The sequence below is a fragment of the Protomyctophum parallelum genome (genome assembly GCF_964188405.1).
Source record: "Protomyctophum parallelum genome assembly, chromosome: 14".
Taxonomy (NCBI): Eukaryota; Metazoa; Chordata; class Actinopteri; order Myctophiformes; family Myctophidae; genus Protomyctophum; species Protomyctophum parallelum.
Genome location: NC_139709.1, coordinates 33829524 through 33843754, shown reverse-complemented (window position 1 = coordinate 33843754; position 14231 = coordinate 33829524). Strand labels below are relative to the sequence as shown.

The window sequence follows — 14231 nt, the reverse complement described above, 5'->3', positions numbered from 1 at the left end:
GACAGTGTCTTTCTGTATGACAACATAATTAGCACTGTAACATGGTCCACTGACTCCACTCCATTCCATAGGTGTTGCTACAGGCCAAAGTATCTCACCTCACAAATCTGAAGTGGCCATCTTCGTTGGGATGGCTCTGGGTGCCTTTTCCATCTGAACCGTACACGCAGTTGGGTGCGGTGCCAACTCCACACATCTGACACAGTGGGAGGGCATCTGTCCAACTCTGATGCTGCAACCACAACACACAAACAAGGCTTGTTTCTCTTGCCAGAAAGAATAATTAAATTCAATTGAATCAATTCAATGACGGACAGTGTCATTGTACTGTGTGAATGTCAATTGATTGACTGGCTGAATACTTTATTAACACGTTGGAAACTGTACGGCAGCGCAGTACGTCAAGTCGTCAACACAACAGTGCCATTGTGACACTGTGTTGACTTGACAATCACACTTGACATTAGCTAAATTATTAGAATGGTACTTTATCATTAGAAACTTTAGTTCCTGGTTTGATAGCCAGGCTAATGTAACTGTCTAACTCAAATTAAATAATGTAAGTTTGGTTGCGTACAGTGTTGATCTTATGCCTATAATTACATTGAAACAAGGTTAAGACAGATGATCACTGACACTTTTAGAAAGTGACAGCTGATTAAACTAAACCACGTTAGCATATTATTAGCCCCTCTCGGAACCCTACATAAAGCTTTTCTGACATTTTGGTCGAACAAATGTCAGAAACTTCAGTAGCATTGGGTTCTGCTTGGAGGGCTAGCATATTATTAGCTTATGTAGCATCATCATACGCTACAGAACACACCAGAGGACAACAGCCGTACCACGGTGTACGAAATGGGTCAATACTGTATAGTGTATAGTGAAGACATTCACCATCTATAACCAAATATGATATGCGGTGAAGGGAAATTAATTCATGAATGGTTTATGTTTTTCTTACGCTCTGCATTAGGCTCCTTCGCTGAGCAGCCATCTTGGATGGAACGCTACTGTAACGTTTCAAGGGGGGCAAATTCTGTCATATCGTGTCTGTTGGGCTTGTGCAAAGTTATGCTTCAAATGGTATGGTTGAAATTTGAATCATATTTATGTGGTTACAATTCTTTCACACATATCATAAATGTATCGTAAATACGAAACCTATTAAAAAGAAACATTGAAACAAGTTCAAACAACCATGATTTACATAATTTGACACCCCACATAACCTGCCGCATTTGATTTATTTGGCTGTAGCGCCATCTTGTGGTCAGACAACGATATGCTGAATCTCCAAATAAACAAATTGTCTTCGTTTTCAGTTGCTGATGATTTTTCACCACAAGTCCACAAATATACAAATGTTCTCACTGACAATATTAGGTAATATCTGGAATCGGGTAATATTTTCGTGAACCAACGGTAAGGTTCACATTTTGAGCTTCTCTGAGACACATTTTGATGATTCAATAACGGACTGAGATTGACTAGAGAATGTGAGGACACAATCGGAGAAGCTGCCCACAAACAGCCATGCCCTAATATGGGCATGTAACATTATCGACAGGCCTGGATACTCTCTAAGGCCTGGTCTGGATGCGGTAGTTTTTTGTTTGTTTGTTTGTTTGTTTGTTAATCTATTTGGGTCTCACAGAATTTATCTCTGAATTTGTAAAATAAATTATAAAATTATTGCAAATTAATTGCAATGTGTGTGTTTTAGACATGACCATGACCATTTGAATAGTTATCATAAAGTTGAGTTGACAAAAACTCTTGTTTGTACGTAAATACAATATGTAAAATATAATATAATATAAATTATTGTACGTAGGTTTTACGTTTAATCCTACTGTTTATAATGTTGTTAAAACAATAAAGTTAAAACTTCTAAATGCGATGGTGTCGTACGACGGTGGTGTGCGTGAAAGTAGCTGATCTACAAGCTCACAACGTTATGCTGACGCGACGCTTTGTGAGCTTGTAGATCGGTCACACAATTCAATTTCAATTCAATTCAAAGGGCTTTATTGGCATGAGAAAACATAAACCACACACACACACACACACTACACTTAACACCGCACACACCTCTGTAGAAGTGACTGAAAACCCCTTCAGCTAATGAGCGGCGTGCGTTCCGCGGTAGCTCGGCCAATCCCAGAGCCTTATGACGCTGGGCCAATCAGGAGGCGTTCGTGAAATTTCAACTAGCCGCAACTAGAACTTTCCCATCAGTCAGTGTTTGAATGTTTTACTGAGAGCATCTGACTCCCGCAGCATCGTTCTGTTTGCTAACATTTAATGTTAAGTTGTTAACTCGACATACCGGTAGTTTGTTATCATCATTTTATCACTTGCTTACTGTTTGTGTCGTTGTTGTTGTCGTCAACTAGTTTGTTTAGTGAGTAGTAGTTGAGCAGCCGTTTGATGTTTCGTTCCGTTTTCGTGTCCTCGGGGGGATTCCGCAAACCGGTAAGTAAACTATATTGTAAAATAACTAGTTAGCTTGTTCAATTCTTTCTCTTGGGTGTGGTGCGCTAACGTGCCCCGTTAGCACGTTAACGTGCCCCGGTTAACGTCAACAGAATGGTTCCACTGCCACACCGTTTTTTGCTAGACCCATGTAGTACCCTCTCCCTCGACGACGCTTTGTCAGATTTCGTCTTTTACATGTCGTTAGCTTAACTGATATAACACGACGCGTACGCGTTGTCATCTTTAATATCTGTTTTGGTCGGCAAGCGACATGTTAGTAGAGTAGACCTAACCGTCGCTTGCCGAGATTTGAGATTTGGTGTTCGTGGCTTAGGCTACTTTACATAATTGTATCCCGTTTCGGTTGTGCATTATTTTTAACCTGAAAACGTTGTGAATCTTCTAACCCTTAAGCGGATTTTATGCTTTTTTCAAACGGATGTTTGTAACGGTTTGTGTTTCTGATTGTCCCTGAACAGTGGATGGACGTGGATAAGGAGAGCCCTGTACAGTGGATGGACGTGGATAAGGAGAGCCCTGTACAGTGGATGGACGTGGATAAGGAGAACCCTGTACACATGATGGGGAAGGGCAACGTACATCATGTACCTGGTCGAAAGAGAGCTGCTCTTGCAGACCGTCCCAACTTTGCCAACAAGGTGGCTAACACCAAGGTAATGTATTTATTTAAAGTTTAAATACCTCTGATTCTCAACCTTAATGTCACAGACCCCAATTTTATACTGATGTTTCCAGACCCCATGCACTGCAAAATCCCTTGTGTTCATTTCTGACTGTTAATTGAAACAAATTGTGTTGTTTAACTTTAATTGGAGTCGCATACCTCTAACATAAGGTTCCCTTTTTTATAATCTCTCAGTTCAGGACCGTACTACATGTCAACAAGGCCCTGGATAGTGTTCATTCAAGAACACATAGGATGATCCCTGGAGAGAAGCCTGTCACCTATGTAGACACACTGCAGCGTGACAGAAGAGCTAAGGACACTGCAGAGCGCCTGATGCAGGATAGGAAGGTGTGGAGAGCATCCATCCTAGAGTCCCGAGTAAGTTTTTGCTTGTCTGCACTGTAGAATTGCATATCATCGCTATCAGTATTTGTGTATGTAATTGCTATCAGTATAATATTTGTATTATGTTTTTATAGAGCTTGTGACTAAATAATTACATTGGATCCATTCCTGAAAAGTAACAGTTTATGTTATAGACTTACTGGTTTCCACCCTACAGTGGAAATATACACTCTGTAACGGTCCACTTGGACCCTTATATGGAACCAGTGATTTAAACTAAGATGCAAGTACTACAGTTTAACTTAAAAGAACTTAAAGAAGAATGGGTTTTGACTTTTTCCCCTTCTCCTTCTCAGAGGACTGTTGTTTCAACCAAAACCACAGTAGAGGACATTGATGCAGGAGACTCTGGTGTACCATGGGTTGCGGACGAGGTCAGGGAGAGAATGACTACGCACTGTACTAACAGGCACCTGAAACCGATGGCCAATAAAGTCACAGTGACACAGGGCACAGCTAGGAGTGGAGAGAAGCCTGTCATCTATGTAGACACACTGCAGTGTGACAGCAGAGCCACTGCAGAGCGCCTGATGCAGGATAGGAAGGTGTGTAGAACATCCATCCTGGAGTCCCGAGTACCGGTAAGTTTTTGCTTGTCTGCACTGTAGAATTGCATATCATCGCTATCAGTATTTGTGTATGTAATTGCTATCAGTATAATATTTGTATTATGTTTTTATAGAGCTTGTGACTAAATAATTACATTGGATCCATTCCTGAAAAGTATACACAGTTAATGTTATAGACTTACTGGTTTCCACCCTACAGTGACAATATACACTCTGTAAGACTGTAACGGTCCACTTGGACCCTTTTATGGAACCAGTGATTTAAACTAAGATGCAAGTACTACAGTTTAACTTAAAAGAACTTAAAGAAGAATGGGTTTTGACCTTTTCCCCTTCTCCTTCTCAGAGGACTGTTGTTTCAACCAAAACCACAGTAAAGGACATTGATGCAGGAGACTCAGAGATGCCCCACCTATGTTCTGAATATGTGAAAGACATATATGCATATCTAATGGATCTAGAGGTACGTGATGCCAGATGCATGTTTTTATTTATTTACTACATTTTGTGACTAGGGTTGTCACAATCATGACATTTTACTTGACAATTGTCATACAAATGCGATTGTGTTTTTTCCATTGAACATAAACATTGAATTTCTATTTGGCTTTTAGGCTTTGTAAACAAAAATTGCACTGGGCAAATTTGATATGCAAAGTATCGTATGTAAGTATATACAAATATCGTTGCAACACATTGTGAACTTGTATGTACACTATTTTTGTTGAACATGAAAGATTATGACGATTATACGAAATAATTGCGGTCAGGTGATTATGTAATAATTGTGACAGGCAGGCCTATAATGTGACCTGGTGTTTTGCAGCAATGTAATGAAGTGTTTTGTTTGCACAGGTAAAGCAGGCTGTGCGACCTGGGTACTTGAAGGGCTACAAGATAACGGCACACATGCGAGCTGTCTTAATCGACTGGCTGATCCAAGTTCATTCCAGTTTCCAGATGCTTCAGGAGACACTCTATCTCACAGTTGCCATCTTGGATCGTTTTCTGCAAGTAAGGGCAATTTACAATTAGTTTGTTATTTTTCTGCTCTAGTCTTTTTTTTTATATATTTTTTCCCTCTTTCCTATTTGTTTTTTAATGAGCTGTTGTGATGTATTACAGGTTCAGTCAGTTTCACCAAATAAGCTGCAGCTTGTTGGTGTTGCTGCCATGCTGCTGGCCTCGAAGTACGAGGAAATAGACGCCCCTGGGATCAAGGAGTTGGCTGACATCACCGACAACAACTACACGACCACTCAGATTAGACAGATGGAGCGGATGGTGCTAAGGCGTCTCAACTTTGAGCTGGGGAGCCCGTTGGCCTTGCACTTCCTCAAGAGAGCATCCAAGGCTGCAAATGTGAGTCATTTTTCATTAACATACAAGGTGTAGTGATCAGACTTGACAAGTGGTTAGATTGGATTTGTGTAGAAAATGGCAGATTTATGTCACAATTTGACAAGCTTGTGCATCGTCTATTTACCATGATCGCCGTGTTTGCGTGTGTTCAGACTGAAGTGCAAATTTAGAAAATGGGCATGAAAGACATTTCAATCAATCAGGAATGTGGTTCAAATGTGATCACTAAAAATTTGATTTCCATGAGGTTTTATGCTGTGGTGTTCACAGTCAGACTTTATAAAGCAACTGATTGTTTAGGACATTTACCAGATTTGGGCTGACGGTGTGAACATAAAAATAAAGCATGATGTAGCAGAGTATTTTGAGTTGTATTATGCAAGCAGGCTTTTTAATAGTGTTTGTTTGTTCTAGGGTACTGTGGAGAATTACATGTTGGCCCACTATCTCATGGAGTTGACGCTCCTTGACTACGACATGGTTCACTATCGGCCCTCTGAGATCGCTGCTGCTTCACTGTGCCTCTCCCAGCTGCTGCTGGGTGGCCTGCCATGGGTGAGTTTAATAAAATCAATAAATGTGTTGGCTTATTATAGGGTATGTGTGACATCATCATACCCAGACGTTATGCAATAATGCTGATCCTAATGATTGTTTTCATGTGTTGCAGACTTCTACACAGCAGCATTATACGACATATGATGAGGTTCATCTGAAGCCAATAATGCAGCACATCGCTAAGAATATCGTTGTCAACGAGGGGAATACAACTTTCCAGGTGAGTTGGCAAAGACTAGGCACTAGGGTTGGGGACTAGGGGTTAGTATAAATTTAGGTTAGATTTGTTTACCAGGCATCCTATAGTTTAAATGTTATTTTTTTTAGTGTGTGTGTGTGTGTGTATTTAACTATTTATATATATATACATACAGGTAATATATTATAATGTTCAGACCGATGCTTGGTTTACCCATGATCCTAGATTACTGAGACACTATCTCTTACTTTAAGTTGCTCTGGACAAAGAGCATCTGCTAAATTCCTTAATTGTAAATTGGACTATAATGCAGTAAGATGTTTATGTTTACATAGATTAATACTAAAATGGATATTCTCCACTAGGGTCAGTATAACGTAGTAGCATATAATGGAGTTAGATAGGGATGTTTAAATGAGTCTCTCTCCACTAGGGTTAGTGTTAGTATAATGTAGCTAGTATAATAGAGTAAGATGTGTCTAAATACATACATTCTAATGCTAGTTTTCCCTCTCCCAATAGACTGTCAAGGAGAAGTACTTGGAGATCAAGCAGATGAATGTCACTCACATTTCTGAGCTGCAGTTATCTACTGTGAAGAGCCTAGCTGCTCCCCTGCTTGACAATCACTGAAGTTTAATCAGACATGCTTGCAGAGCCTTTCCACCCAACATTTATTAAAAAGAATGATGGTGTGACACTGTGACGAGAGAGAGCCTACTCAAAATGAAAGACTGGCCCTGTACGGAGCCTGGGCTTTTGTGCTGGTTCTGGTCAACCGGCGAGCCGATGGACTCGACACCGGGCACTGCACTGGTGGTGGTGTGGAACTTGTGTGTCAAATTTGAACGTTCTGTACACATAGAGACATGGTGCATTTATATTAGGACTCACTACTGGTTAATCTACAACAGTGTTAGTCAACCCTTACTGTAATCTACAACAGTGTTAGTCAATCCTTATGATCTGCGGCTCATCATGGTCCTACCAATAAATTAGTTATTTTCATTGTTTTGACCAAGATTGTAGGCATTGTATTGTTTGTTCTCAGAAAGTTATATGGCCTGATGTCAGCTGAGTATGAACCACTTATTTATTCACCTGTGATCTGTTCATTATTTTCTCTTCACGTTGTGTTAATGAAGCCTCTTTTAGTAACGTTCACTGAGGTGAACTATAGGTGGAAAATTGACTTTTTACTGTGAGTTTCCTTATAATTTTTTTTAGAGTAGTCTTTTAGTCTGTTTACAAAAATGTAAACGTTTCAAAATTACATTTTCTAGCTTGCTCCCTTGGACTTTTGGAGTTTTGCGAGTGGCCCCTGGGTTAAATAGCCCTGATCTACAAGCTCACATGTTGGGACCTTGTACACTGTACAGCTTGTTTGTATGTCTACTTGTCATGTATATATTTGTTTGTTGTGCAAAAGACAATGTAACATTTTATGTTAATGTTCTGTGTACCATCAAATGTGTATATGTAAATAGCAATGGTCTCGTCTGTAAATTTTGTAAATATCTGAATTATCAAATGTGTATATGTAAATTAGCATTGTATGTACATTTTGTAAATATATTAATTCTGTAAATACCCATTAATTAAATGATCAGTTTGAACCATGAGAATTGTGTCTGACTCCTTCAGTACTATGGCAATGTTTAAAAAGTGGCACTGGGTGTAATACATGTCCATGGAACCTCCACCTAGTTTACTAAGGTATTTCTTTTTTTTTAAAGAAATTAATAGAATAGACAAGTGACTATTGGTGTGCCTTGGGATTGTGACACATGCATTATTGCAATATACTGCATAAGTGCTACTATACCTTTTAATGTTTACATAAGTATTTTGTGCACAGCACACCCATTTCCCAATACAGAGTCAAATTCTGTACCCACAATGGATAGTTTCACCACTTTCAACCTTGTGTCCTTAATGTGGTTGACCTTAAAAAACCGCCAGGCGAGTTCTGCAACGTCTTCATTGTCCATTGTCTTTTAGGGTGGATGAATCCACCCTAAACGCTAAAAAAGCCTGGGTTCATGGGCATGGCCAGTTGATGTCCATACACCTGGGCCAAAACGTCGTCCCACTTGAAGGTCACCACAGACTTCCTCGGCTTCCTCCTCGCCACCCTAGCCCTAGGAGGAACGGGTGACTCGAGAGAATCAGACTCAGAATCAGGTATGATTATGAGTCTGATTCTCCCGTTCGAACTCCTGCACCTGTGTAGAAAAGAAAAAAGAAAATGGGTTAGTTTATAATGTTGTTAAGAAGCTGTTATGATTTTATGTGTTTACATACTTATATATCGTTGCTGTCGGGAGGAAACCACTTGATTTTCTTTTTTTGTAATATATAAATCAGTGCTATTGAACACCCTTTACGTCTGTGTCGTTTTGAAAATATTTAACCAATGGAAAGTAGTAAAAAAAACGCTATGGACAAAACCACTTGACTCCATTGGACCCTCAAACTGTCTGCTAAAGCAACTAACTCCACCACCTCTCCCCCTCTCATGCAAGTAATTGATAATGTATAAAGTCACAACACCAACTGATGGGGCAGTATTGCTTTGTTTTCAAAATATAAGGTTTTCTTAATTTCCTGATTTATTTATTTATTGATTTAAGTTTTCTGAAAAATTAACATTTTTGAGTTAGGTGGTTTCTTCCCAACAGCAGAGCCAGAGATATGCAATCATGCCAATGTAACTAACGTATTATTAATGAAACACTCGTACCTGAACTTGAGGGTTAAATGTGACTCTCTTCACAGGCTTCTTGGAGCTGGAGGTGCCACAGACTGTCTCCAGAGTGGCGTATCCCTCGTCGTTTACTGCAACCTGGCAGAAGAGAATAGTGTTAACCATCTTAATACTTATTTCAGATTAACTACAATATTTAATGTAATATAGAGCTGGTAGTAAAAACTAAATATATGGTTACAATTTTTTTATTTTAATCAAAGAGCTTGAGAGAGGCCCAGGCGGTGGCGTAACCGTCTGGGCACCCGACTGGTAATCCAGTCGCAGTGTGCCGCGGGTTCGCCTCCCGAGCCCGACACGGTCTTTACTGCATGTCTTCCCCCATCTCTCTCCCGTTTCCTGTCAGCCTACTGTCTGTCCCTTCAAAAAACTAATAAAAGGCGTAAGCCGCAAAAGAATATCTTTAAAAAAAAAAGAGCTTGAGATGGGGAAACCCCAGTTACTGAACAAACACTCTAAGCGATGATTACTATCAGAATATAGAACTTTTTTCATTAAAACAAAAAGCACTATCTTAGGCACAATAACAATAGCATTTCATTTGTGTGCAGCATGTCCATTTAACATTATAGTAAAACACATGTATGAGTAAATGACATTCATGGTCATTTCCTCATATAATTCCTCATGAAACACTTACCTCCATGGGTCCTGCAGCTGGGAGTGGCAGGATGGCACCAATCATCTTCAGATCAACCTGGAAATTAAACAGATGAAAATATTGTTATTTATTTAGTTCTCCAAGATGAATCTGATTTAAGAACACACACACACACACAAACAGACACACACACACACACAGACAGACAGACAGACAGACAGACAGACAGACAGACAGACAGACAGACACACAGACACACACACACACACACACACACACACACACACACACACACACACACACTACTCAAGCTCAGATGTGTGGTCTGCGGCCAAATACATATCAATTTGAGAACTACTGATTTAGAAGGAATTTGTAGAATCGGGCTCGGGTGCTATTGGGTTAATGAAAAAAGACGGTCACACTAATTTAGTAAAAACTAAAATGTCAGTGTAGATTGGGATCTGATCAATAAAAGTTGTATAAAATGGGGGTCCGTGGCTGAATGCTCATCAAACTGGAAATTTAAAAGGTTGAGAATCACTGTTTTAAATTAAATGTCAGGTCGAACTACTAGTATTGATTATGCACTGAATGGTTTGAGGCATGACAATGGTGAAATGTATTGAGCCAGTATATGAACCACAACCTGTTCTGTGCAGGTGGATGAGGAGTGAGGACTGGAGCAGCAGTGGGAAGGAGGAGGGAGCCAAGCTGATGTGTGGAGGAGGCGTGGCCATCCAGTCCACCAGATTAATACAGAATGCTTTTATTAGTACTTTCATGAGAGGATTACAGTTGGAGTAAAGTTTAAGCACTTGAACTTCTATGAGAGAATTCGATTGTATTTTAAGGTTAGGCACTTGGAGCCAGTTGCACCACCTCACACCTCACTAAACTTAATTAGTCTCGTTATAGCTTAATGGCTTGACAAAGCCATATTTAGACCTGAGGATGATTCTACAAATGCCTTCTAAATCCTGACAGTTTTCTGAAAAACCCATATTTCTATGTCAGTGGTTCTCAAACTATTTCATGTCAAAGACACATTTTCATGATTTTTAAAAAATAGCAGATCTACAAGCTCGTAGCGTGGCAGATCTGCTATTTTTCAATAGCTAAAGTACTGTACACTCTGAGGCACAGACACATAAGGGTCTATTCATTGGGTACCTAAACTAGATAATAAAAAATCACACCTGTGTGAAGTGAGGGGCGCTCTTATCATTATACATCATCTCATGAACAACTGAATTTATGTGATTGGTTAGCCGATTTGCTAGTCTACATATGACGTAAATTTTCCCTTCATTGTCAATGACATTTAATGTTTGTTAATTGCAATCATATTTGGCGGACATTTGACCTAATTTCTCCTCTCTTTGTCAATGGCAAATATGAGACTGTGGACAAACTTCACGTCATATTTGTGGCACATATGACCCAATTTCTCCTTTCATTGAACTGAATATGTGATTGGTTAGCCAATTTGCTCGTATACATATCGTTGCTGTTGGGAGGAAACCTCATAACTCCATTTTTTAGGTTTGAGATTTTTTTGGGGGGTATAAATCAGTGCTATTGAACACCCTTTACGACTGTGTTGTTTTCGAAAATATTGAACCAATTGAAAGTAGTAAAATGTGCTTTGGACAAAACCTCCATAAAATTTAACTTTTTCAATTTCTTTTGTGTTTTTGAGGCTCCCATATGTGTTTTCTATCCCCACAAATAACAAATTTTGAACAATCAGGCTTTCATATCATATTGGTGCTTTAATGGAAATTGCTCTCAGGAACAGCTCAACTGATTTTGGTCTCATCGTGATGTCATCAATGTCACCCGACTTTGTATAATTCCTCCTTCTTCAGTCTTTCAGTTTCAAATTTGCATTTCCACTTTGTTTACAATGTCCACAATTGTTGATTTTCCAAGCTGGCATGGAATGGAAACAAGCCTGGTTTTATCTAGCATCAGTATTATAATGACTAAAATATTAAATAATCTGCATATCAGCACCCCCACCACCTCAGGACATTGTGGTATTGCAGCTAAAACTGCTTTCAAAGTCCAGAAAGAAATGACAAGGGCTGGTTATATCAGAGTGGTGATTGAGGCTCAAACCATTAGAAATAACTTTGATGGACATAGACAATATGATATTAAATATTAAAAGCAGTTTTAAAATGCATGTTATTTGCGCTTTAACGCCATTGGACCCTCAAAATGTCTGCTAAAGCAACTAACTCCACCACCTCTCATGGAAGTAATTGACAATATATAAAGTTACACCAACTTTGATGAGGCTGTATTGCTTTGTTTTAAAAATATATGGTTTTCTTTATTTCCTGAAAAATGTATATTTTTCATTTCCTGACAGCAGAGATATGCCATCCCTCCATTGTCAATGGCATTTAATGTTTAACACAAATTTACGTCATATTTGGCAGACAATCGGACATATGACCTAATTCCTCCTCATTGTCAATGGCAAATATGAGATATGTGGGGACAAAAGCTGTATATAGGAGGGGCTAGTCAGTGGACCTCAAAAACACTGACAGATCTAAGCAAGACTTTAATCTACATCCAGGGGTAATATGCTGTACATGTCTCAAGACACCTTGTTAAGGTTAGAGGTTTGGAATAAATAGTCACATTTACAGATTAAAGACCATGCATTAAAGGAAGCATGAAAGGTACCAAGATGCACCAGGTAAACATCACCCAACTTTCTTAAGTTCCCACTAATGGGCTACTCTTTACCAGAATGCTGCTGCTTGTGCCACATGCATCCTGCCTTGTTTCTCTGAAAAGTGCACTGTCCAGTCCTGGCTGATCAACACATCCAGAGGAGCAGTGAGTCACTACAACCTTTGGTTCAGGTTAAGTGTTCACTTACTTGCAATTTCCAGGGAAAAAAATTGAGATGGTGAGTAGTGAGACAGTGGTGAATTGTTTGAAAAACATGAGGCAAAATTGCAGAGTTAGCAATATCATTTAATCCTTCCCCATCAGCATAGAATCACTGTAGTACATAAGTTACATTTTGCTTTCTCAATTTCACAGGTTAATTTTTTTTCCTCTCTTCAAACTTCCAGTTTGACCTCCCTCTTGTATCAAACAAAAAAAAAAGCAGATTGTATTATACAAAAATGCAAACCAATTTTCACACAGTGAATTCTCTTACAAAGTCATAAAATGGCGTAATAATGGCTACATCCACATTGGAGGAAGATAATTCTAGACATTCCTTAATGGAGTATAATATACATATAAAAACTTTTTCTTGCTGAAATCAAACCTGTACCTTAATTTAAGAGATATCTTACAAGGGAGTAATCGTGTAAAAAATGCTATTTGCACATCTCCCCAGAAAGTCAGGGAATAACATGAGAGCCTCAAACAGCAGTAACAGTGGTCAAGGGAGTGGGGGGATTCATTGGCTGTGTGAGTATAAGGGGTAGGAAGCAGTTCCACTCGGAAACAAAACAAAAACAGGAGGCTTAAAAACTTCATTGCTATTTAAGCATGGAAACCACCCTGTATATCAGTATGTCAATGCTGCTCAGTAATGGCTGCAGGGATCGCAGTATATAGAATCAGGAAGCATGATGTTGGAGGTTAACTGTTCTCTTTAAAGACTGAGAAGCTAAAACTCATGAAGGTCTCTTGCATTTCGTTGCTTGTACCTGTACGAGTAGTGACAAATTGTCCATTCTTGAAATGCACCAAATTTCTGGGTAATCTTCATCCCCTCTTTTGACTCGAATCAAATTGTAATTCCTGCACAATCAACCACTTTAACCCTAACCCTAACCCTCTATTCTGGGACAAACATTCAAAGAAAATAAATCTACAAGCTCATTGTGAGCTTGTAGATCTGCTATTTTCAACAGAGAGATTTGGTGTAGTTAAGTGGTTAAACAGGTGACTTGTAAAATGAATACCAGCCAGTGTGTGACACACTCTGACACTGTTGTATGACTGTAGACAACATGTTGACACGAGGCCATGCACTCATCACCATTAGGCCCAAACCACACCAATGCAACTAGTCGCAACTCCTTGCAACCAAACAGTTTTAAGGACATGTCACACGAATGCAACTCCTTGCAACTGCCATTGGGGATAACGGTTGCACAGGCCCGGCCCTGTCCATCTGGGGTGGCCTAAGCGGGGGTTGGGGTTCAGGTATCTAGTTTCTCGATGTCCGACCTTCCTATCCTGTTATTAAAGAAAAGCGGGCGATAATGGACAAAACACAACAGAAAATCGGTGAAGTGGCCGTTTTCAAAATGTTTTGGCCAGTTCAAAGCTTGTTGGATGCATGACTTTGAGACATGTTCTCATGTTCGGGGGGGGGGGGGCTCTAGCAACTCCCAGGGACCTAGGCAGTCGTGTAGTTCACGTATACGGCGGGCCAGCACTGTGGTTGCAACTACTCACAACCGTTTGTTTGCAACGAGTTGCATGGCGAATCATTGGTGTGGTTTGGCCATAAGACTTGGAAGTCAGTGATATACTCAACACTTAAGAAAAGAAAGAAAAAAAAAAACTGCAAACCCAACTAGGTCCATAACATTTTGCCAACCAAAAAG

At 39.6% G+C, this 14231-nt stretch overlaps 1 protein-coding gene across 1 annotated transcript; it reads left to right on the top strand.

Moving 5' to 3' along the window:
• Window positions 1-2433: 2433 nt before the first annotated feature.
• LOC310871266 (G2/mitotic-specific cyclin-B2-like) lies at window positions 2434-6895 on the top strand (the record flags this gene model as incomplete). Its single annotated transcript, XM_083782754.1, has 10 exons — window positions 2434-2478; window positions 2961-3155; window positions 3362-3547; window positions 3871-4155; window positions 4490-4606; window positions 4999-5157; window positions 5269-5505; window positions 5920-6060; window positions 6176-6283; window positions 6785-6895. 10 exons carry the CDS (start codon window positions 2434-2436, stop codon window positions 6893-6895), a joined length of 1584 nt encoding a protein of 527 aa, XP_083638880.1.
• Between the last annotated feature and the right edge of the window lie 7336 nt (window positions 6896-14231).